This window comes from Equus przewalskii, chromosome 16, assembly GCF_037783145.1.
Source record: "Equus przewalskii isolate Varuska chromosome 16, EquPr2, whole genome shotgun sequence".
Taxonomy (NCBI): Eukaryota; Metazoa; Chordata; class Mammalia; order Perissodactyla; family Equidae; genus Equus; species Equus przewalskii.
The window spans coordinates 71,226,171-71,251,895 of NC_091846.1; the positions used below are offsets into that span (position 1 = coordinate 71,226,171).

Here is a 25,725-nt window from a genome sequence, read left to right on the forward strand (position 1 = left end):
TTGCGGGGAAGAATGGTAGAAGGGACCCAGCCTGTCTGGGGAGTTTATGGCCACTCTTCCGGGGAGGAGGAAGTGGTGCGCCATTGTGTTACTCCTGTAGTTGGGGCAGAGGGCAGTGTGTGTGTTTGGTGATGATGTGATGGTGAACTCTACGGGCTTTGACTCATTAGGTCCTGCCTTGCCAAAGCCCACAGCAAGGCAGTTCTGTGGGCTTGAGCCGTCCAGTACGGCAGCCACTAGTCACATGAGGTTAGTCTGAACTGAGATGTGCTGTAAGTGAAATGTACACTGGGTTTTCAAGACTTACCACAAAAAAGAATATAAGTTAACTCATTTTTTTTCTTATTAATTACATATTGATATTATATTTTGGATATGTTGGATTAAATAAAATAATATTAAAATTAATTTCACCAGTTTCTTGTTAACTGTTTTTTTAATGCGACTTTTAGAGAATTTAAAATGACATATGTCCCACATACTTCTATTGGACAGTGCTATATTAGACTTTAGACAAAGGCAAACCTTCTGTTATTACAAGAGAAAAGTACGTTCATCAAGGATTCTGAGCAGTGATGTTCATTTGTTTTCTCTCTATACATATACCTGATATCTTTCACATGTAAGCCCAGACACACACACACGTACACATTTTGTCCACTTGAAGGAAAAAAATTGCTGCATGATGGAGAAATAGCTGTGTTGTGTATTATTTCCCCGTTGATTCCAATGACTGCAAATAGTCCATGGTCTTGTACTGTAATTTATTTGACTAGTGGCCCTTTTCATGAATGCCCATGTGTATCCAATTTTCACCATCATAAGCAAACTTTAATGGCTTTTTGTTCAGTGCTGATGGAGCCCTTGGAGTGAGTATCAGTGCACCAGGAGGAGCCATTGCTTCTGTTCCTAACTGGACATTGAGAGGAACTCAGCTAATGAACGGGACGTCTATGTCTTCTCCCAATGCGTGTGGGGGCATCGCCCTGATACTTTCAGGTAAAGACGTGGCTTAGTGCTCTCCATGGTTTAACTTTACTACCACTTCTACATTTCCAGGAAGGTGATGGTAAGTTTTTGGGTTATTCTACATGTATTTCAATTACAGTTTAATTACTTTGCTTAATGAGATAGGAGTGGCGTTATAAAATGGATTTTAAATGTATCATTTTATAGTTCACTTTAGTCCTGGTTCTAAAATCTATGATGTATTTATAAACTTGGGTAAGTAAGAGTTAAGTATCCAGACAATTTTATGTTCATAGCATAAAATAGTCAGATAGTAGCCATAAAAAATAATAGAATGAATTTTTCTTACCTTAGTGCAGACAGATATTTTTGTTTTCCGGAGCTCTCATGGTGGTAAAATGTGGTAGAATTGGTGATGTCCTGGCTCAGAGTAAAGTGTGAGGAGGAGAATATTTATGTGATGATAATGATTTGAATGTGTATTCATTCAGTCAGCACATGTATTTATTGACTATTAATGACTATCTTGCATTATTTTAGCTCTGGGGCTAAATTGGTGAATAAAACATCAAAAATACTTGCCCATGTGGAGTTTATATTACCCTTGAGTGAGACAGACTATGAACAAACTAAAATAGTTTCTATTATATTAGAAGGTAGTCAGTATTGCTGTGGAGCACAATGAAGTGCAGAGGGAGGGAGGACTTGCTAGGGTGGTGTGCAGGAGGCTTACAGTGTTAAATAGGGTGGCATTGGTGCTGGCTAGGACTCAGAGTTAGGGCAACCAGGCTGTCGTGAAGATGCCACCTCAGAAGTGTCCCTATAATCAATCCCGGACTCTCCACCCTCATTTCTAGTGCTTTTCAAGTTCACAAGATACTTCAAGGTTGCTCATGCCTGCCGTCTTTTGGCCTTGCAAACTCCTGTGCATTCTGTAAGAGCTGACTCGTGTGTCTGTCCCTCTGATAGAGCTTCCCCTTCTTTTGGATTCTCACAGACAAAATTGGTCACTTTCTTGATTCGCTCTTAGAACATTATATTTCCCTGTTTGTTTTGCTTCTTTCTTAGAATATCGTAGGTGATTACATGTTTGATGAGCTCTGGCGAGGACAGGAATGCTATATTACTCATTTTTTATCTCTAACAATAGTCATTAATGTGAGATTTACGGATTGGCGCCTCTACATCCTTCCCATAGAACAGTCCTTCCCAGCCTGTCTGCTCCCTAGCGTCACCCAGGAAAGCGTTTAATCAGTATCAGTGCCTGGGACCCAGTCTCAGATGCTCATTTAATTGGTCTGTAGTGAGGCCTCAGCATCATTTTTGCTTAAGTTCCTCTGGTGGTTATAACATGCAGCTGGGTTGAAAACCACTGCCAGTGACCATATTGTTTGACCAGCAGTATTTGAAAGAAAATGTCACTCGAATGCCTTTAGGTATCTGCCTCCTGCGTGCATATTACCTCTGCATAGCCTGTGTTTGTGCCCTTGCTTAGTGGGCACGCAGTGGTTTTTGTTGAATGAAGTCTTTGTGTGATGCAAGCAGTTTGAGTCATATTGTTCTGTTTAAAAAAAAAAAATTTTTAAAGACTTAAAAATGAGTGTTGAAACACAAGACATTAAAACCAGAGAATGTACATGTTATTGCTCCTGGTGAGGGGAAAAGGTTTCAAGTAGTAAGCTTCTCTAATAGTACTTTCTTGTTTTCGTTTTTTGACTTTAGGTCTGAAAACTAATGATGTTAACTACACAGTTCATTCAGTCAGAAGAGCTCTAGAAAACACCGCGGTGAAGGCTGATAATATAGAAGTATTTGCCCAAGGACATGGTATTATTCAGGTATGGTTGTTTATATGAAAATGGGTTGTAAATCATTAAGATAATATCTTAGCTATTACTGGATAAAATTTCTAGTTATAGTGATGATTGAGTATATCTAATTCTAGATTATTTGGCCATAGTTGTCTCTGAACTATAAGCAGAGGATATGAAAAATTCTGTAGTTAAGACAAATTTGTTGGAGTAAGATAGAGAAATATAATAAATGTAGGACGTGCAGAGGATGGAAATTTAAAGCAAAAAGGTAGAGGGCAAAAACTGGTACATCATAATGGCGTATGGAAGAGTTCCTAACTTTGGTCACTTGGGAATAAGAGGGTAATAGAGAGTGGAGTGGAAGGTGAGTCCAGGGGTCAGACTGGTATTTTGTCTAAAAAGCTAGAATTGTCCTTTTGATTGGGGTTACCATGTAGTTTAGAGAAGTGAATGTGGAAACTGAGTTTTTGCTTGCACTTTGCCGTAATTGAAATCGGATTGGTAATTTGCAACACGACATTCTCTTGACCCAACCATTTGTATCTTACTGTTGTATTCTTTTAATTAGGTTGATAAAGCCTATGACTACCTCGTTCAGAATACATCATTTGCTAATAAGTTAGGTTTCACTGTTACTGTTGGAAATAACCGTGGCATCTACCTCCGAGATCCTGTTCAGGTGGCTGCACCTTCAGATCATGGTGTTGGCATTGAACCTGTATTTCCAGAAAATACGGGTAAGTAATAAATGGACAGTAAGCTCAAGTGCTCACATGTATGGTTCAAATGAATAGTATCATAATAGAGAAACACTGTTTGGGCTAATGTTCTAAAGAGAAAACATGAATTGACCATATTTCAAATCTTAGAAGATTTTAGGGGAAATCTGATGGTAATTAGGATCCCAATACAGTGGTAGTTCAGTTAGTATTGTGTCTATTGAGAAAAACAGTAAAATGGGCATTCAGTGACCCACAGTTTTATTAAATTGTGGATAATAGAACATCAAATTCCTGTTCTTTCCCACTTTTACTACTTGGATGTAACACTAAGCTTTGGGTTGGCAAGTGGGAAGTAGAAGCAGCCAAAGAGAGCCACAGCTCAGTGAGGTGTGAACAAAATAATCATCAGTGTCTACTTGGCAGTCATTTCCATAAAATGCTGTTATGAAAAATATCCACTGAAACTCCTTATTTTAAGGTTGTAGCAGTGTTGGATGTCAATGGATCACAAGCATACTAAAACTTAAGGAAACTTCTGTGACTGTTTTATGTAAGCTGTATTTTGGATGCCTATGCTTTGTGCATTTTACAACCAACCAAACTCATTTGCTAAATTTTCTTCAGAGAAGATAAAACTTTTTAAAATGGAAGAAAAGGAAAAAGTACTAATCTTTAATTTGTGGTCTTTTTTAATTCCAGAAAACTCTGAAAAAATATCCCTTCAGCTTCATTTAGCTTTAACTTCAAATTCGTCTTGGGTTCAGTGTCCCAGCCATTTGGAGCTCATGAATCAGTGTAGACACATAAACATACGTGTGGATCCCAGGGGCTTAAGAGAAGGCTTGCATTACACAGAGGTATTGGTGCACCTTTATCTCTACTTCTTTACTCTTTAAAATCTTTGAGTACTTTTTGTGGCAGTCCATTTCCCCATTAGTCTGAATTAGTCGAGGGTTGTCATCCATGTACTTGTTTAGGCTATTTGCCATTAATTACGTGACCTGACATCAGAAATTAATGTCAGCTTGTGCTTAGGTCCTTTAAATTTTACTATTAATTTCTTCTGTGAATATATTACACCTTTTTTTCTTTTTCTTCTCTCTCTTTTAAAAGTTTATTTACAGATACTGAAACTTAATATTCTTTTTCCAAGGTCTGTGGCTATGATATAGCATCACCTAATGCAGGTCCTCTGTTCAGAGTTCCAATTACTGCAGTTATAGCAGCAAAGTAAGTAACAAGTTACCAACAGCTTACTGTCAACCGTAATTTTTTAATGGCTATTTATGAAAATAGTGCAAACTTTCGAAGGATTAATAGGCCAGAACTAGATAATGGGATTTAGTTCTGCTCCTTCCTTTGAAGTTCAAGGTGGCACGTAGAGTCATGGTATTCCTTGTTCACTGTGAGAATAAGTGATGGCATCTGTCGTCTGCCCTACCCCTGCACCACACTGCTTTCCGCCAGCGTGGCAATGCCCCCCTACTTGCCTGACTCAGAGAACATTTTAGCCTTCATCTTGCCTGATCCCTCTGCAGTATTTGACGTGGCTTGGTCCCCTTCCACCCGCACCCCATTTTCCTTGCTTGTCTCTGGGATTACTGTTTTCTTCTGCTACTTCCACTTTTCCAGTCACCTACTATTTCCAGACTCTTCTCATTCCATCTTGTCTTCCACCCTGGAACCAAGGAACTCAGATTGGATCGTATTGTTTCCTGTATAAAATATATTGGTGGCACACTCAGGGATCATGCTCCTTAAGTGGCAAATAATGATCTTTCACAAGCTGCTGTTTCCTGTCGTTCCATCCACCCAGTTGCACATGGCTGTGAGCTCACTGCTGGTGACCCTGCAGGTTTCCTCAGGACGCCATGCATTTGCACAGCTGCTTCCTTTGCTTCAGTTCCCTGTCTCCTAACGTAATGACCAGACACGTTTCTAGTCATCCCCGAGTGAAGGGAGGCCCTTCTTGCTGCCTTGTGGCATTTTTTACATGCCTGCGGTACAGACTTTAGGCAGTATGTTGTCATTTCTAATTTAATTTACCCCATTTGACTGAGCCCACTGAAGACACAGGGACTGTATCTCACGCATTCCTATTGGAGCCCATTATACAGAATATACAAAAGAAAACAAATTGTTAGTAGGTGAAGGACAAAATTGGAATTATAAGAATACTGCAAATAATAAAAAGTTCTAAATTAGCAGTTTCTATTGAGTTAGTTACACTGGTAAGTATTAACTATGCAACAGGTCTCAACCCATAACAAACATAGGATGAAACTGAGGAGGTAAAAAGTGACATACACATGGAAGCATTGCAGAACAGTTAAATTCTCAGCCATATATTCCCTACAAGTCCAGGAGGAATTTAGACAAGGGATATGTAAGATTCAGGAACCACTGAGACACCCTCTCCTTCGGGAAGCTCTCCCTGGTCCCTTTGCATGAACCAGGTCCTCTTCAATCTCTTTTTCCCTACGCTTCCTGTCTACCCAGAGCTAGTTACGTTAAACGTCTCTAATGGTTTTTCTGTCCCCACTAGATTGTCTAGGACAAAGGAAAATATTTTATTCATTGTTGTGTTTGTGGCTCCTAACAATAGTGCCTCATATATAGTAGGCACTCATTAAATGTTTGACACACTGACTAGAATTTGTCCTTAGCTTATACTTAGGTTTCCATATGGATAATTATACATTTGACCTTTGGGTTTCATTGATTTCTTAGAAAAATGTTATGAAAGTAGTTTCTTCTTCTTTTTTTTTTTTAATTCTTGTAAGCAATTTTTTTTTAAGATTTTATTTTTTTCCTTTTTCTCCCCAAAGCCCCCCAGTACATAGTTTTGTATTCTTAGTTGTGAGTCCTTCTAGTTGTGGCATGTGGGACGCTGCCTCAGTGTGGTTTGATGAGCAGTGCCATGTCCGCCCCCAGGATTTGAACCAACAAAACACTGGGCCGCCTGCAGCGGAGCGCGCGAACTTAACCACTCGGCCACGGGGCCAGCCCCAGTAGTTTCTTGTTTACCATGTCCTTATGGTCGGGGAGCATTTCAAAACTTCAAAAGGGGTTTAATTTAATACCAGCGTCACAGCTGCAAGACAGTCTGACACAGAACATTACCTTTGATTTCCATATGTAGGACTCACTAGAGTCTAGACTGTGGTAGGTGGAAAATCCAGTGAATGTTGTACCATTTCTTTCACGGAAAAAGAGGGAGAGCTTTTTTATAGAGTGTGTGTGTCTTACGGACAAATTATAAAATAGACAAAAAGTAGAAAAAGCATCTATACTGGGCTATCCGGAATTTCTCTCTGCTAACATGTTGCAAAATTGAGATAATATTTTGCATACTGTTTTGTAACCAGCTTTTAAGTCCCTGTGTTTATTTCTAAGGGACTATTAAAATCTAGAGTGCCAGTAGGCTTATAATATAAACCTTTTTTATGAGAGTGTTACATTTAATCATTTATTTTTATTAATTTTCAGAGTAAGTGAATCATCACACTATGATCTAGCCTTTACAGATGTACATTTTAAACCTGGTCAGATTCGAAGGCATTTTATTGAGGTTCCTGAGGGTGCAACGTGGGCTGGTAAGTAAAATTAAAGTCTATCTTGACCACCTATCTTTATGCACATTCTGTCTCTGTTATGGTGATGACTACATAAAGCTTGTATATCGATAATACATACTGTTCTCATAGCAATACTGTATCTGGCACCCCATATTTGTGTTAGGTTCAAAACTTTTTTAAGATCTAGTACTACTATTTTGCATTGGCTCATACATCAAATCATCTAGGCTATCTTAAGATGTTTTAATATTTAAGATTTTAGTTTAGAATGTTGCCTTACCTGTTAATGATTAGAGTCAGAGTCACAGTGTTGAACGACTCCAGGCTGCCGTCCACATAGAGCCCTTGGAAGTCGTCTAACCTTAGGCTCTGACAAAATATGCGCTAACAATATTAAAGAATAAAAATCTATAATTAATTAATATTGAATCTGATATTTGTTTAATGGTAAATGTCATTAATTATAATGCCCTAATTATGGTTTGTTTAGGTTGGCATTGAAAATAATTAGTTTTTTTAATAAGAATTTGTTGGATGATCCAGAATGGAAATACCTCAGAGCATTTAGCAGTCTTGAATTAGAGTTGTACTACAGGGGTGGAGGAAATGGGGAGACATTGGTCAGAGGATGCGAACTTTCAGTTGTAGGGTGAATCAGTTTGAGGGAGCTTGATGTCCAGCATGGTGACTGTAGTTAGTGATACTGTATTGTGTGATTGAAATTTGCTAAAAGAGTAGACTTTAAGTGTTCTCACCATGAAAAAAGAAATGGTAACTATGTGAAGTGATGGATATGTTAACTAGCCTTACTGTGGTAGTCATTTCACCATGTATACATGTTTCAAATCATCATGTTGTACACCTTAAACTTACACAGTGTTGTTGGTTATTTCTCAATAAAGCTGGGGGGGAATGAGTCAAAGCAAAAAAACAAAAGAAAGGTACTGCAGATGATTCCTGTTTCAAATAATTGGAAATACTGTCATCACACTAGATTTTGTATTCTTAACCATTGATTAGGTTCACAGAGCCTGTGTCCACTTGACCTTGCGTTAGTTACCTGTGTCACGGTAGCTGTTCTTTAGACAGGTTGCCAATCTTGCTTCGCAGTGATTTGGGCTTCCCTCCAGCTGTGCCTCAGAATAAAGCTGAGCATTTGTAGTTCTGATGGTCAGACTTTCTAGAAGCAAAACAAGGCACAAATAAATCAAGAGGGAGTGACTAAGAAAAGTTATCAGTGAGATTGAATAAATAGATACTAATGGCATGATAACAAATAGAGGTTTCTAAAATTAAAATCCTCTTTACTTTATCAGGAATTGATTGGTTTCCAGCTAAAACAAGAGGAAAGGTTGAACTTAGCAACAGAGGAGAGAGGGATTTTAAAAGGTACCTGATTAGGATAATTTTCTGTCCATCTGTGGACAGCTTGCTGCTCCGTGGTGTTTACAGCATAGTGATTGTTCATTTTAATACTGATTTCTGTATTTTTCATAGCTAAATCTTCTACCTCTTCAGTTTTATTAATATTCTGTTGATACTTTGTTTTTAAGGAATATGCAGATTTCATTTGAATATACTATTTTATTCTTGATATATTATTCCCTAACAAATAGGCATTATTAAAACCATTTTATAGCCATTTTAAATCTTACAAGTTTAAAATTTTCTTCTTCGTTTCTTATTTTAGAAGTTACAGTGTGCTCATGTTCTTCTGAGGTGTCCGCCAAATTTGTTCTTCACGCAGTACAGCTTGTGAAGCAAAGAGCATATCGAAGTCATGAATTCTATAAGTTTTGTTCCCTTCCAGAAAAAGGAACACTGACCGAGGCTTTTCCTGTCTTGGTAAGTTTTAATTAATAGTTTAAAATCCTAAAACGATTTCTTTTCATCTTTGGTATGGACTGAGACTATTTGAATTTAATTTTATAGTTTGTATTCAGAGCATATTGGGGCTTTGTGTTCTGTTAATGCTGAATAAATGAAGATACATAGTCTAATTAGGATACTTGAGACCGAGTTGGAGGTAGATATTAACCTTCTTTTAACTCTTTAGTAATTGTCAAAGAAAAATGCTACTGTGCTAGATTCTGACACCTAGCAGTGTCGACCCTGATTGAGATAGTTTCCTCATATACAGTAGATTATTTCCTTATTTAAGACTTTTCTACATGTCACTTAGGTTATTTTATTAATGCCCTATTGTTAAGAATCCATGAGGTTAATTTGCTTTATTGGTGAAACTGCTACTGCTGCTTCCTACTTAAATTACGTCAAGTATGGCAGTCTCCATTCTTACTAGTAGTGTTAGAAAGACCAGTCCTTCCTCCATGGAAGGTGAATGTACTGATGTTCTTCTTAAACTTGCTATACTGTATTTTTAGTTGGTTATATGATCTTTCCTGTATCTCTTATGTTTCTGATTACTTTCACTTATGTTCATGTATGTGGCAGTGTCACATGACGCCTCTTTAAACTTTCTAATGTGCTGAGTAATAGAACACTTAATTTAAAACTCAGTGCTAGAGACAGTTTTTGTTTTTAATTTTTTTAATAGGAAGAGGTAAGTGACCATAATTTCATTTTGCTTTGGTTGCCAGGCAGCTCTGAGCCTGAAACTCAACTGTGGCTGTTGAATATGCCTTAGAAAGCTGTCAATACCCTTTTTCTTGTCATTACTCTTAATAATTTTTCCTTTCGTCCCAGGTTTTTATTCTAGTTTGTTTTCACTGTTTTTTATTGTATGTGCTTTCAAAGCTGCCTCAGATCTTTTATGACAAGCAGTGTAGGATTATGAGTAAATAACTTTGTGGATTTACATGTCTGCATTCTATCTATGCAGTTGTGATTTGTGCAGCTCCAAACATAGCTGATAAAAGTTCCTTGGATTTTCTTGCTGTACCAATAGAAAAGTTTGAAAGCATAGAATTGCTTTCAAACACCTACCATTTGTATGCTATAATTCAAAGGAAATTGAGAAAAGGGATTTACGCGTTTATAATTTATTTTTATTTTTCTTTGCAGGGTGGGAAAGCAATTGAATTTTGCATTGCTCGTTGGTGGGCAAGTCTTAGTGATGTCAATATTGATTATACCATTTCTTTCCATGGGATAGTGTGCACTGCTCCTCAGTTAAACATTGTGAGTTCCACATTTTCATCATTTTTAATATCAATCATTTGTGTTATTGAAAAATAGTCTCACTGGTTGGATTTAAACTTTAATAGGGAAATTACTTGTGTTTCTGAAAATAACGGTAGTATTTGTTCGTGGGTGCTTATAAACTTTGCATTAGACATTTATTTTAGTCTCAATATTGTTTAAAGATACAGTTATTTGCAATAAAGTTTGAGAAACTAATTTGATAAATATCCTTTGTAGCATGCATCGGAAGGAATCAACCGATTTGATGTTCAGTCCTCCTTGAAATATGAAGATCTGGCTCCGTGCATAACTTTGAAGAGCTGGGTTCAAACACTACGGTATCCTTGAATGTTTTAGGGCTACAGATGTTGAGTACTGATGTGGTGTGTGCACGGGATCTCCTACACTCTTTGAAAAGAGTCATTATTTTAAATCCGTCTGAATGCTAGAGATGAAAATTAAGTTTATGACTTTCCAGCCTAGGAATCCTGGCAGGTCTTTGAGAGGCAGCCCCAGCAGCAGCGTCTAGCCTTAAATAACATGTATGTAAAGCTGTTATTGTGGCACCTGGCGGGACCCATCCTGTGGCAAATGAGCACTATCTGCAGTCAAAACCTGTCCTTCAACACTGTTAGCAATTGTCACCCTAGTATTGGGATCCGATTATATTTATTGTTGACATTTGAAAATGTTTTTATCATGAAAAGATTACCTTTGTAATATGGCAAAGTTTAAACTGTGTGTGTCGCTGTGGTTCAGTCAGTAAAGAATTATGTAAGCTAGTGATTTAAATGTTATAAAATATACTGAAAAGGACCGTGTTTAGGAATGCTCATTGTCACTTCTGATGATATATTATAGATTTTGTTGATTATAGATTTATCTCATTAAATGAACTCAAATCAGTTATGCAATTGTCTAATTACAGCCCACTGAGTGCAAAAACAAAACCTTTAGGATCAAGAGATGTTTTGCCAAATAATCGTCAACTTTATGAGATGATCCTGACATATAACTTTCATCAAGTAAGTGTGTGTATAATAAAGTATACCCTTACAATGAACTTTTTTGTTTATGACTGATAAAATCAAAAATGGGGAGGATGATGTATTCAGTGTCTGTGTATGAAATGGGATCGAGTGATTAACACTAGTTAATTTGAAATTATTCTTTGGGAAATTATGGTTTGTAATGATCTAAGTACCATTCAGGTCTGAAGTCACTAATTCTAATTTACTGGTGACCTGGCCTTGGAGCCTTAGTGTTTGTAATCAGTGATGCCTATTCATTGGTACCTGTCCAGTATCTCCTGTCCGGTGGTTAGGTGTCTCGTCTGTGCCAGATGCCTTCTGATTATGGTGGTGGGCCTGATTGCTTTCTGGGAAGCAGACGTCAGAGAGTGAGGCGTCACAATAACTCCTCAGTTGAATGAATGGTGAAGGTAGTTATGAGACTAGTGTAAATGTTGGATCAAAGAGTTCATGTAACATCAGTAAGATTTCAGTAAAACTCTTACTGAGGCATAATATGGATTTGGTTTTAATGTTCAGATGATTGATTTCAGTGAATTGTCAAATTTCAATTTTTTTAAGTAATTAGAGGTCCTTGAAGAATATATATTGCTTTATTAATGAATACAAATAGCTAGGTTTGTATTTTTAAAAGTTTGTAAAGAGAAGTACCTTTTATTAGTACCAAAATACTGGATGGTTCTGCATTTTTAAAATTGGTTACCACAAGAAAATATTTTTAGTACTTGTAATGTAAAAATCTCATCACCATTAGAAATCATATAAACCATGTCAAGTATTCATTCTTTTTTTCTTTATAGCCCAAGAGTGGGGAAGTAACTCCAAGCTGCCCGCTACTTTGTGAATTATTATATGAATCAGAATTTGACAGCCAACTGTGGATCATATTTGACCAGAATAAAAGACAGATGGGTTCAGGTGATGCCTATCCACATCAGGTATAAAATTGGCAGTGATTGTTAAAATTAACGAAAGCTGTTTCCTGAACTAATGAATCCCTGATTTCTTGTTATGGTATTATTTGTTGTTTTTTTAATGTCAGAGTTTTGCATTTGGTACTTTGGCACACCCTTAGAAGCTCACTTGTCTGTTTTGGAACAGTCTGTGACAACTTTTCAGCCATGTAGTTCAGCTGAAACAAGTTTTGGGGTTGAGGAGGGTGGGGATGACACTTGCACATACTGGCCAGCATACCTTTTTATTTTTAGAATTTCTCCTTCCTTCCCACTGCTTCCACCCATCTGAAGGTTGGAAACGGATCATCTTAGTTATGTGAGCACCTTGAAATAATCCCTGGTCTGAACTGGATAAAGAGCACTACAACAGTGCCAAGTGTTTTCAGTTTATCAGAACTTTCAAATTTGTTTCTTCATTGGACAACTGCATATTGAACACTTAGTGTATGCCAAGCACCATGCTTGGCACTATTGTATTGAAGGAGAAAGATCTTTTTTTAAATTTTTTTTTTTTTAAAGATTGGCACCTGAGCTAACATCTATTGCCAATCTTTTTTTTCTTCTTCTCCCCAAAGTCCCCAGTACATAGTTGTATATTCTAGTTATAGCTCCCTCTGGTTGTGTTATGTGGGATGCCGCCTCAGCATGGCTTGATGGGCGGTGCCATGTTCCACCCAGGATCCAAACTGGCGAAACCCTGGGCCACCAAAGCAGAGCGGACAAACTTAACCACTTGGCCATGGGGCCAGCCCCAAAAGAAAAATCTTTTAATTGTAATTTATAGAAATTTTATCTCTAATTGAAATATTGTTACAAAGAAATATGAGGTGTTTCCTATAATATTTATAATTTTATGCTAAATAATAAAAATAATTTATACAGGTTTTTTTCAATTAGTCATTCAAGGTATGATTTCCCTTTTTTCCTTTGTCAAAGCAAGCCCCAGTCACATCTCCTCAGTACAGACTGGATTTTTGCAGTGATCGCTAAAATCTTCTAAAATTTAGCATTTAAAATCTCCCCAGAAGAAACTGCTGCTGCAGAATCATCGAGATGAAGCTTAGTGGATTTATACTCCTCCATCGCTCTTGGCTCCCTATTTTTCCTGTCTGCCATGAAGAAGTGTGGCATTTCAGTTACAATATAAAGATTAGCAGTCACATGTATACACACACGTGTGTATATTTGTCTTGACTTTATATTTAGCGCCTAAATTTTGCTGATTTTTGGTGGTGGTTTATACGTTTCTGAAGATCTATGGACTAGAAAATTACTGCTTTTATCAGTCTTGAGCAGACCCTGATTTTTTAGTGACCTTTTGTGGAAAGAATGAGGGCTTGGGAATCAGACCTGCCTTCAGCCCCCTCGTCCTTTACTCTGTGTGTGACCTTGGACAGTTCACCTGATGTCCCTGCTCCTGCTTACTCACCTGCGCAGTCAGGACTGTCTGTGTGTATGTAAATAAATGTGCCGTAACTGGCAGTGTTCCTCACACGATGTAAGTGCTCTGTAAGTAGTCACTATTTCTTATTTATCCTCTTACTGTAATTTCCATTTACTTGGCTAAACTTTACTTTTCCCAAATGTTGCTTTTCTTTTTTAGTATTCTCTGAAGCTGGAGAAAGGAGATTATACAATTCGACTACAGATTCGTCATGAGCAAATCAGTGATTTGGAACGTCTCAAAGATCTTCCATTTATTGTGTCTCATAGGTTGTCTAATACCTTGAGCTTAGATATTCATGAAAATCATAGCCTTGCACTTCTAGGAAAGAAGAAATCAAGTAATTTGACATTACCACCCAAGTATAATCAGCCATTCTTTGTTACTTCCTTACCTGATGATAAGTAAGTGATAAGGTTGATTACTCTTAATGCCCATCTTATACCTCTGGTCTTTTAATGCTAGTAGTTCGTTATGTTAGGCTAAATTTATAGTATGTTGTCATTTACCATTGGAGACTGAGATTAATCCTCCCTTGATTTTTGAAATTTTAGTTATGGGAATTACTTTAAATGCAGTTGTTTTGATGTTTTTACCCCTACATTATCTTTGTGAAACTTTCTTTTTTTGTTCTTTTTTTTCTCTTTTGAATCTTCTTATTAGAATACCCAAAGGAGCAGGGCCAGGATGCTACCTTGCAGGATCCTTAACGTTGTCAAAGACTGAACTTGGAAAGAAAGCTGTAAGTATTAGGTTTTTTACACTGAAATTACCTATTCTAAAATTTCCATTTCTTTAAAGATGGGAATTAATTCCATATTTCAGATTGAGTAAAAGGGAAGCTATTCCTGGAAAAAATTTAATACTTTTTTCCCAAGTTACTGGTAAAGATCAATTAATATTCAGTTGTATTTTTAAATATTTGGGGGGGAAGGTCTGGTAGCATAATGGTTAAGTTCGTGCACTCCGCTTCACTGGCCCAGGGTTTGCAGGTTCAGATCCTGGGCACAGACTTAGCACGACTCATCAAACCATGCATGCTGTGGCAGCATCCCACATAAAATAGATGAAGATTGGTACAAATGTTAGCTCAGCAACAATCTTCCTCAAGCAAAAAGAGGAAGATTGGCAACAGACATTAGCGTAGGGCCAGTCTTCCTCACAAGGAAGGAAAAAAACCTGAATGAATGAATAAATAAATTAATTAAATATTTGATATTCTTTTTCCCAAGCCTGAGTACTTCGGCCCTGAATCTGTCCTACCTTGCGTGACTAGTATACGTGAACTTCCTATGAAATGTGTGCATCCAAAGCCCTCTTATCTTAAGTGAATGGAATGTTTAAAATTAGAGCGTTTTGTAGAATTTTAGCCAATGTAATATTACGGATATAGGAATAAATCATATCTTCTTGGGTTACTTCTAAAAACCAGTCAGAATAATTATTACTAATGAACAGTATTTTTCACACTTGTACAGGCCTTTTTCATTGTTGGAATTTTGTGTTAATTACGTAATTACAAGATTTCTTTTGGCATTGCATTTTATTTTGTAGTCTCAGTTATGCTTTTTGTTAAAAACTTGTTTCTGGTTGTTACATTTTAGAGATAAATGTTACAGTTTTATAAGTACCTGTTGTGGATTTCCATGTGTTTTCATTACAAATTTTTTATGAGAATAGTGTTTGTGTAGACTTAGCACCTTTTGCCATAAAGTAATCTGAGCTCAGTTCCTTAAAAGTTGTCTTTCTTACAGTTGTTATTTCTCTTTTGCTTTAGTTCTTAGACACTTAAGTAGGTCTAACACCTAATGCTAGAATCTGTAAATGCTGTTATCAGAATGAATAGATCACATACATCTAAACAAGTATACTTATTGCTTGCCACTACTGAAGCAAAGGTCGTTTATTCACTGTCACAGAAGCATAACTTTGGAATTTTGTGTTTGGAAAAAGTTGTTCCCTGACATCTCTTGTCTCATTTCAGTCTATACTATTTATTTCTATATACTTTAATATAATTTGAAGTGAGTCGCTAGTTAGTGAAACTGGAATTCATAGCTGCACTGATTTAACAAGTCCTTGTAGTCTTTATTTGTAGGTTTCATTTCCCAGGCAGCCTGCTGCTTCTGCTGTGGGGCTTCAGCCATGAGGTTCTCACCCAGATAGCTCTTGAAGTGCCCACTTCCTTGTGATGAGTATGACAGAAGAGCATTGTTACTAAAAGTATGCTTTTAGAAATTTAGAGATGGTTATTACTTCCTGGCTGCATTCTTTCGGAGGCAGTTGTAAAAAATTAAATTATAAACACGTGGGATTAACTATAGTTATTACTTACCAGAGTAGATTGTCTTGAGAGAACAAAAACCTAAAGGTGTCTGGTTAATGATGATTCCTGGTGCGTTGTTCACATCCTCTTACCTCCCTGGTTTTGCATTTCCTGTGGTTTGGGTAGTTGGGAAGATTCCTGTTCACTGTACTCTCCCTGACTTTCACAGTCACTTTGAAGGGTGCTTTTCTGTGAATGCATGGGCATGTGTGATTGTTGTGATGTCCCTGAAAATAAGACTCTGGACCATCAGCTAAACTGAATGTTTTCAAAACTGTTTTGATGATTAATGGCTTTTGCTCTACTAAATTTTTGAAGTAAAATGTTGAAAAACATTTGCCCTTAGGAATAATAAATTTAAGATATTTGAGTGCATTTTTATTTAAAAAAATGAAAGTGGCAATGTTGCTTTCTTTAAAAGCCTGCCATTGTGACCATAGACCTGACCCCTCTAAGGACTGTGACACACACAGCTGGAACGTAACCTGGAAGAAACTTAGACAGAGGAGGTGTCTCCATCCTGTGTAGATTATGCGTGTTTTCTTACAGAATGTCGTTCTAACTCCCAGGGGCAGTCTGCAGCAAAACGACAAGGAAAGTTTAAAAAGGTACTGATTGTCAGTTCTTAACAAAGATATCGTAAAGCCTTATTTGCATATTAGTTAAACTTTTTTTCTGTCACTATTATAAATCTTTCCCTTAGTTTCCTTTCTTTAAGTTCTGCAGCATAGTGCTCTTAGCTTATCAATGTTGACATTCTACTTTCTTAATAAGGTTTTTTTTAATACCATAAATTGCTGAAAGACCCCTGGCTTACATGTGTATAGAAAAAATTTTAATGTTCTTCATTTCTTACTACAGATATGATACTAAGTAATAATATTTGAAATTTTGCATATCTAAAATCCTGTAGAGAGATGAATGTGATTTTGTTAAGTCTAAAAACATTCTTTAATTGGATGATTTGATTAATAAGATATTATTAAAGTATTTGAAGTGAAGTTTATTCCCTGCTCTTGCATCTTCTTAATTCTGGAAGGGCAGATACAGAGCAATGGACATAGTAGGAATGGAAATCAGGACTGCTGACTAAAAGCTGAAACTCACCCTCTAAGAGCACAAGCAGATTTTAAGACCATAACTAGTAAGTGATTTGATCGGCTTCCAGCACTTTATTAGACAATCTCCAGTTGACTACTAGAGCCAAATTTAACTCAAAACAGAAAAATTCTACTTCAGGTGTACGTTAGAGAAAGGGATATATTATTCGATGAGGTCTCTGGGGAAGACCTACTGAGGTCGTTGAGCATCTTAGTGATTTCTTGCATTCGAGCAGGAAGCACTGCAGTGGGAGGATTAATATCTTAAGGTATAATCAAAAGGTAACTCTATTTCTTAATTCATTCTGGTGTAAAACTGAGGATCACCATTTTATAATAGGTAAATTCCTTATTAAATAAAAGCTTCTGAAATGTCAGTATTTCTATGTAATGGTAAACACTTTGTTCAAACCAAATACCCCACTAGGAATCACATTTCCAGATGAAGGCATATCTGCTTCTCTGTAGAGCAGTGTTTCTCATCTGAGCATTTTGACCCATTTAGGGGCCAGGTAAATTCACCTACTGAAACATAACCAGCAGTAAAATGGAAACAATAAAATAGGAAATTTGAATTCATCAGACTCATAAAACTATGATTTCATTTTATGTGTAGATTGTTTATCTTTGGGTCATAGTGAAAACAGCTTGAAAGCTGCTGCTTTAGAGAATGAGGAAAAGGTAGTCTAGGAGCCCATTAAAAGTAGAAGGCGCCTGGGGCCAGCCCGGTTGCATAGTGGTTAGGGTCACCTGCTCTGCTTCAGGGTTTGCCGGTTTGGGTCCTGAGTGCGGACATATGCACCACTTATCCAGCCATGCTGTGACAGGTGTCCCACATATAAAGTAGAGGAAGCTGGGCACAGATATTAGCTCAGGGCTAATCTTCCTCAAAAAAAAAAGAAATGTAGAAGGTGCATATCATAAAGACATAGCCAGTTTTTTTCTTCCTAGTGTATATTTTGGTTGATCTTTTGGGAGTTTTGGTGGATTTTGTTTGGACTAGGTCGTGTGAGATAGAAAACTATCAAATTAACGGCACGGTTATTATTGCTTGATGGTTAGTCAAGCTGTGTGTAAAGAGCCTGGCAGCTAGAGTTACCTCTTCCCACTTGTCCCTGCCTTCAGTGCAAGTACACATGATGCTCTTGTTTTAAAAATAATCATTATTATAGTTTTATAGTCACATTACCAAAAAAAAATTATATATGTATAAACTTTATTGTCTGAACAAAATAACAGCTTGCTTTTTGTGCGTAATCCTTGATGGATTTGTTCTCTGGATTTCAGTGACTTTTTATTTGAAAATGTGTGTATTACCTTTTCTTAAGCTCATTGTATATGAAAGTTACTTTTAACAGATCATAAACAGCATTCAAATTAGATATTAATCCCTAAAATAGCTATTTTCATTTGTGTAGAGGTATTGAACCAAAATGTCAAAAGTGGTGTGTTATCTTGCCCAAAGAATAGTTATGGGTTTGGCAGATCAGTTTGACTTTCTAATATAACATTGTTCAGTTCACACACTGTTGAAATACTCTATGAATAACTAGAATAATCTGTAAAAAAAGGAAAAACAAAACTTCCTGCTAAGTATCTACTGTAGAGGGTTTTAGCACTTCTGCTATAAAGAGTCTCCTTGACTATTTTTTTAAATCGTAATCAAGATTTCTGAAGATTTAATGGTACAAAGTCATTTCTATTAAACTGACTGTATGCTAAGCCCTTGAGAAGTGAGTTGTAAAAACACTTATTGACAAAAAGAACAGATGACCATGATAAGGCAAATTTAAAATAACTCCATTTTTTTTTTTGATCAGTAACCGAAACTACCACATTCATAATTTTTAGTAATAAAAATTCTTGTCTGGAAATATTTTATAGGATTATTTAGCATTTATAATTGCTAATTTGATATATTTAATATATAAAATGCTGATTACAAAACCTTGGTTTTTTTCCCTAAGGTCACTCATCATAAACTTTGTCTCTTTTGTGCTTTTAGTAATAGTTTGTGTTTGCTCTTTTACAGGGTTTCTTTCTATTTATAGATCTTAGTTAAAGTTAATTGTTAATCATAAATTAAGTTTAATAGATTGCTCATTTTAAGTTAAATTCTATTTTCTCTCTTTAGTATTAAAACATAATAGCAAATGCCTTACCTCTGAGCTTCAGAGAAGGAATTGCCTTGCACACAGAGGTTTCCCACCCTGAAGTGTCAGTGTCATCCACCTCCCTAGTTGAGTGAGGAGGACGGAACTAAAGAAGGCTCATGTTAGGGGAGAATGTGTGTGAACTGCCAAGGTTCCTCATCCGGGCAGGTATCATTCACATTCTAGTGTACTGGCCAGTAAAGAAGTGTGATTGCAAGGAGAATAGAACTGTATTAACAGAGAGTAAGTGTTGGAGGCCATTTATACCTTTCATTCTTAGGTATGTTGTCTGTGCTTATACAGATGACACTGAAGCAGTCTGTTTCCCGAAGAACTTGGCAAATTATCAAGTCAGATTTTGCAGACACTTTAACTTGGCTTTGCCCAGGGCAGTACCCACCCAGGAGAGTGAACCTCAAGAAGGGGAGGAGGGTGGGTGGCAGGGTCGGGAGGGAGCGAGCCCAAGCTCGGTACCTTTTCCTTTACCCGTCTCACACTTCACAGAACACCTTTGCTGGCAGGCACTGGCTCTCTGACCTGAGAGAGAGTGGCACTGAAATGGCTAAAAAGTGATTTGTGTGGTTGTTTCACATTAGTGGTTTTCTGTGCCTTAAATGAGTCATATTGAAATACTTATTGTTTTCTGTTGGAATACTATTAAAACCACTACGACAGTAGTTCCTTCTACTTACTATTTTAATTATACCCCATATGAAGTTGAATTGTGAAAATGGGTGTACTTGTATAGTATTTACACCTGAAAATCCTATTTTGGGGAAGCTGGGGGCTTGCAATACTATTTTTGACTCAACCTGTGTAAATTTTCTGAAATTACTATGGTTAGGCAGTAAAAGTCTTTTTGGTAACAGTTTGTTCTGATTTTAGAGACTTTGTTAGTTAAAACAAACATAAGGTTTTAACTGAGCAGCATTAAAAATGTAAACCAGGGGCCGGCCCGGTGGCGCAGCGGTTAAGTTTGCACGTTCCACTTCTTGGTGGCCCGGGGTTTACCAGTTTGGATCCCGGGTGGGGACATGGCACTGCTCATCAAGCCATGCTGTGGTAGGCATCCCATGTATAAAGTAGAGGAAGATGGGCAAAGATGTTAGCTCAGGGCCAGTCTTCCTCAGCAAAAAGAGGAGGATTGGCAGTAGTTAGCTCAGGGCTAATCTTCCTCAAAAAGAAAAATTTTTGAAAAATTGACTTAATAAATAATGATTTGATTAAAGGAACCTAGTTATTGTGCCAAAAATGAATCTAGCAAGTATAACATATGATTTCATTTCCCAAATAATGCATTACTTTTCATAGGTAAAGACTTACATGCTGCAATCAAGTAGCTAGAAATAGATGTAATTAGATATAAATTACACACTTATCTGCTCTCATCAAAGCAAAATTTCTCAAAAGAACTATCTGTACTTGTTTACTTCCCGTTCTCTCTTCATCTCTTTCTTAGCCTTTTCCCCCCCGACTGTCCAGTGAAACTGCTCTGGTCATGCTGATCAGCAGCCACTGCTGCCACGTTTTACACTTGTTTCCTTCTCCCGTCTGCCACCACCTCTGAGCTACAGTGGTCAGTCAGTCACTCCCTCTCTCTTCACGCTGGCCTTCCCTCAGGGCCGCCATGACCTGCGATTCTCTCTGGTTTGTCTCTCCCTCACAGAGCATCTAGATAGTAGGATGCTTTGGACCAAGTCCTGGGCTTACTCTTTCCCGTCTCCCATCCATGCCTGGTCTTACTCATCCCTTCCTTTTAAACACCATCTGCAAACACTGTTGGTTCTGCCTTCACAGAATTCAGAAGGAAATTCACTTGTTTCCTTCCTTTTCTGCAGCCTGTTCTTTAGTCCCATGCGGTGCTGGGACACCCAGGTTTCTTCCTACCTGTCTTCCTCCTTTTCTACTTTTGTCCTCTATCATCCATTCTCCAGATAGTATCCGGAGTTGTTAAAAACAAACCAAAGTTTTTAGCCATACAGGATCCAGAGTCATGAAACAGAAAGCAAATGTCTTTAATCCTGTCACTGCCTCACGTGCAACTCTTCTGGGAGGCTTCCTGTGGGGCAGAGAATCGACTCGACGTTCTTTCACCGCTGTCTCTCAGCCCTGCTTACTGTGCTTGCTGCCCCCTCGCTCTGCACACAGCTGTGCTTGCGGGTGTTCGCACGTGCTCGTCTTCTGCCTTCGTACACTCCCTCTTCTCATTGAGCCTCATTCATCTAGGTCATCTGGGTTCCTTTAAAGCAGCATTCCATAACCACTTTGTCTTCCCCACCCGACCCAATAGTCACTCTCTCCTCCTTTAGTCTGTTTTATTTTCTTCTTATCGTGTGTTGTTATCTGAAAATATTTCTTTACTTATGTGTTGTCTGTCTTCCGCCCCTGGAACATATGTTCCCAGAGGGCAGGAAAGTCTGCTTTGTTCCTCATCTCTTAGAGCGTTACCCGGCGCATGGCAGGGGCTCCGTAAGTCCTGTGGATTGAATAAAGAAATTTTTCTTTAAATTACTGAGAAGAGGATTTTTTAAATTCTTATTTCCTCCACTTCTCAGCTATAAAATGTGAAAGATCAATATACTTTAGTAACTAGTCTGTCAAGTAAAAAAAAACTAAGAATACTAAATACACTCAAATGGAGAAAAGTTTGTTCTTATCTCCTTTATTTTAAAGGAGATACTAGAAACATCGGTACTTTAAAGTTTGGGGGAAAATTAGTTGATCACAGATCGGGATTTTTGATGTATTGTGGCCCTTAGAATCTGGAATACGAAGTAGCCCAACTCAGGTGCAGCCCGTGTTATGTGATGCTCAGCTGTTGAAGATGATTTTAAAATACGTAAAATTAAGCATGTGAATCTGAGACTGTCTCTCCACCTTCACAGGATGTAATCCCTGTTCATTACTACCTAATATCTCCACCAACAAAGAGTAAGAATGGCAGTAAAGATAAAGAAAAAGATTCAGAAAAAGATAAAGATTTAAAAGAAGAGTTTACTGAAGCATTACGAGATCTTAAAATTCAATGGATGACAAAGTAAGCTTTTTTGATGGATTTTAAACCTCTACATGTTTACTTTTCTATTCCCAATTACCACAGTATTGTGTGTGTGTCCATAGGCTGTATTCACAAATGTTCACAGCAGATGCGAGGGTTACAGGTGCTTTTACATCTTCTTATAATTATATTTATTTTTAATTCCTTTTTGTGAGAAGGATTTTTTAAATATTATTTTAATTACGTTTTCTGATTTTCTCTTGGAAGAGGATTTTATTGGAAGGCATAAAGAAGAAAATAAAAATCACTTTTTGCCCACTTCCCAAATATAATCATTTGTCCTGTTGTTATGTCTCTGTATTTGTACGTGTAGCAGTGTGAATGATGTTATGTCCCAGTTTGCCAATTACTGTTTGATTATGAGCATTTCCTATGTCATTTAATAGTCCTTTAAAATGCCATTTTTAAGGACTATGCAGTATATGGTCCTGTGGCTGAAATAGAACCTATTTAAATTCAGTCATGTGTCTCATAATGATATTTCAGTCAAGGACGGACCACATATACTAACGGTGGTCCCATGAGATTAGTACCATACAGCCTAGGTGTGTAGTAGGCTACACCATCTAGGTTTGTATGAGTACACTCTGATGTGCACACAATGATGACATCGCCTAATGACGCATTTCTCAGAACGTATCACTGTCGTTGAGCAATGCGTGATTGTACTCTATTTGGCACATACGTTGATAGCTTTTCTCTATAATGCTGTAATGGACATTTTTATACATATAAGTTTTTTTTCTTAATTTCCATCAGACGGCATCTTAAAAGTAGAATTATTGAATCAGAAATATTAATTTTTAAAAGCTATCTTGATAGGTTTGCCAAATTCCTTTCTAGAGTGAATATAGCCATTTATACTCCACCCAGTAGAGTATGAGGGAGCCTGTTTCGCTCCCTGTACCTTTGCCAGCAATGAGCCAAATAATTAAAAATAAAGCCTTGCTACTGTAGGCGCAAAAAGAAAAGGCCATTGTTGCTGTCTTAAATTACATTTCTTTATTATTAAATTTGACCTTTTTTAATGTTCTTTCTTTCTTTGTATAGCTTCTGTCAGTTGAACATGTTCTTTACCCATTTTTCTATTGGGGTATCAGATCTTTCTTTTTACTTTTTCAACATAAAAGGTATTGTCGCAGATATTTTCCCCCAGTTATTCTTTGACTTTCAGCTTATTCTGTGTAGTCAAATCAATTGCTTTATCCATTTGTGTTATGCAGTATTTCTTTGGCCACTGATTTTCTGTAAGTCCTCATTAGCTGAATCTCTCTGCATCCTTGCAGTCATGAGGTCTCACAGAGAACACGTCATCTTATTGTGAAAGTAATTCCCAAGGATTAAACTGTTATAATGTCATCCACATTCAAACCCACCTTTCCACTTAAAACTAGGTCGTATCTGCCCCAGAAGTCAGAGTCTTTGTCTGGCTGATGGTAGAGTGTTATAAACAGTGGAAAATACAGAATCCTTCCAAATGAAATGGCAAAGATTGACTTCTGACACGACAGTATGAAGAGTGCCATGAACCCACTCCCCAGAAAACTAGTGAGAATTCTTTTTTAAAAACAACCTTCTAAAACCTCTGGAAATGATCCTAAGAGCATACAGCAAATGAAGAAACATCTGTTCAAGAGTATCTACAAAAATTCAGTAAGAAAAGTGAGAATCTGTGGCATTTGAGCCCAGACCATTCCCTCTTTGCACACTCGCAGCTCAGTGAAGCAGAGGCCTTACTCCAGGCTGCTTGCAGCTGCGAGCATGGGGCTCCCTTTGCCCGCAGCCCTTTCTCCCTGGAGGAGCAGGATGTCAGCAGGGCTCCTCCAGCCCCGCTGCTGTTGCTGAGGCTAAGTTCTGGGTGATTTACTCGAGGGATGGGGCTTCCTCCTTCTGCTCAGCCCCTACTTGTGAACTGGAGGGAGTGTCTTGGGTGTGGCGCTGCCGAGAACACTGAGGCCTGGTCATCCCCACTCGGCCTGGGAAGCAGTGGTTTCGTGCCAGGCGGGGCAAGCCAGGAAGACCTCAGGCTGTAGTCTGCACTCCTCTGTATCGTCAGGAAGAATGAATATAGTTTTATTCAGCTTTCCACCTGGGAACATGGAATCTCTCTTCATTCATTCAAAACTTCAGATTTTTCAGGAAAGTTTAAATTTTTCTTCTTATAGATCTCTTAGGCGTTTCTAATTCTTTTAATCTGTCTTGCTATTTGTGAATGTTTCCTTCCTCCTTTTTATAGATCTAGTCATAGGTGGTACATAGGAAAGCTATTGATGCTTGTTTTTATCTGACTATCTTATTGAACTCTTAATTGAAATAATTTTCAGTTTGATTTTTTTGGTTTTCTAGGTAAGTATATTTATGTTACCTGAAAATAATGATAATCTTTGTCAATAATTATATTTCGTGTTGATGCTTTATATTATTGACTGGAACTTCAAAACAATGTTAAATAATAGAAAAGACAAATTGTTCCTTTCTAAAAGAAATGGAATAATGAATGTTTCTCTCTTATATACATAGGCTGGATTCTAGTGACATTTATAATGAATTGAAAGAAACGTATCCTAATTATCTTCCTCTATATGTTGCTCGACTTCATCAGTTGGATGCTGAAAAGGTTGGATGTGTTCATTTTTTATTTGAGTATCCTATTTTGTTTCTAATATTAGATAAGGTTTATATTTTGAATAAGAGTGCAACCTTATATTTGTCTTCTGTTGTGGCCTGACTGAAAGCATGTTTCCTCAAATTGAATGTTCTGTTAAACTATTTTCATTAAGCTAACTACAGAAATTAGCCATTACTATGAATTCAGTTTAGGCGTCTTGCTCACATTTTTGGTCAGTAGGAGGAGGAGCAGATAAGAGGACCCTAAGCATTGCTTTTCTGACCATAACCTGAAGAGCAAGGAACCAAAGGCAGTGGTTCTGGCCAGTTGCAAATATAAATGCCTTCAGTAACAGAAGAACCCCTACTTTGCATTAACCTTGTTAATGATTCTCATTTTTAAGAATGAGCCCTAGTTCCAGAGTGTCTCTTACCAGGGACCAGCTCTCATTAGTAATCATGGCAGTAGGAAAATGTTAGCCATAATCAGTTAAAACTTACCATAATCAAGTAAAACTTAACAATCAGTTAAAACTTTTAGAGTTAACTAAAAGATGTTGAACTAGAACTAGAAATTATCTAAACTTTAACAAGAGAGAAGCAAATTGCTGAGAACACCATGGTAATCATAGTTGGACTCTGTTGAGTATATTCTTATTTACTCTTACCTTCTTGGGTTTTTTTGGTTGTTTTGTTTTGTTTTTTTGCTGGGAAAGATTAGCCCTGGGCTGACATCTGTTGCCAATCTTCCTCTTTTTTCTTTTTTTTTTTTTTTTGCTCGAGGAAGAGTAACCCTGAGCTAACATCTGTGCCGGTGGTCTTC

General features: G+C 37.4%; 1 protein-coding gene across 7 annotated transcripts in view; it reads left to right on the forward strand.

Moving 5' to 3' along the window:
- Positions 1-25,725, forward strand: part of TPP2 (tripeptidyl peptidase 2) — a 75,770-nt gene that overhangs the window by 39,909 nt on the left and 10,136 nt on the right. For 3 of the 7 annotated variants that reach the window (XR_011528241.1, XR_011528242.1, XM_070579241.1), the window contains exons 11-25: positions 851-999; positions 2,692-2,807; positions 3,352-3,520; positions 4,205-4,362; positions 4,659-4,735; positions 6,995-7,101; positions 8,774-8,928; positions 10,108-10,224; positions 10,465-10,565; positions 11,156-11,252; positions 12,059-12,196; positions 13,818-14,062; positions 14,322-14,400; positions 22,123-22,274; positions 24,816-24,912. Coding sequence is in view for 2 of the 7 variants with exons in the window: in XM_070579241.1 (XP_070435342.1) it covers positions 851-999; positions 2,692-2,807; positions 3,352-3,520; positions 4,205-4,362; positions 4,659-4,735; positions 6,995-7,101; positions 8,774-8,928; positions 10,108-10,224; positions 10,465-10,565; positions 11,156-11,252; positions 12,059-12,196; positions 13,818-14,062; positions 14,322-14,400; positions 22,123-22,274; positions 24,816-24,912 (1,957 nt within the window). In the remaining 5 variants the exon portion in view is untranslated. Of the gene's footprint in view, positions 1-850; positions 1,000-2,691; positions 2,808-3,351; positions 3,521-4,204; positions 4,363-4,658; positions 4,736-6,994; positions 7,102-8,773; positions 8,929-10,107; positions 10,225-10,464; positions 10,566-11,155; positions 11,253-12,058; positions 12,197-13,817; positions 14,063-14,321; positions 14,401-16,553; positions 16,593-17,023; positions 17,129-22,122; positions 22,275-24,815; positions 24,913-25,725 lie in introns of all 7 variants that reach the window. The other 4 variants (XR_011528244.1, XR_011528243.1, XR_011528240.1 and 1 more) reach the window with 2 other exon arrangements.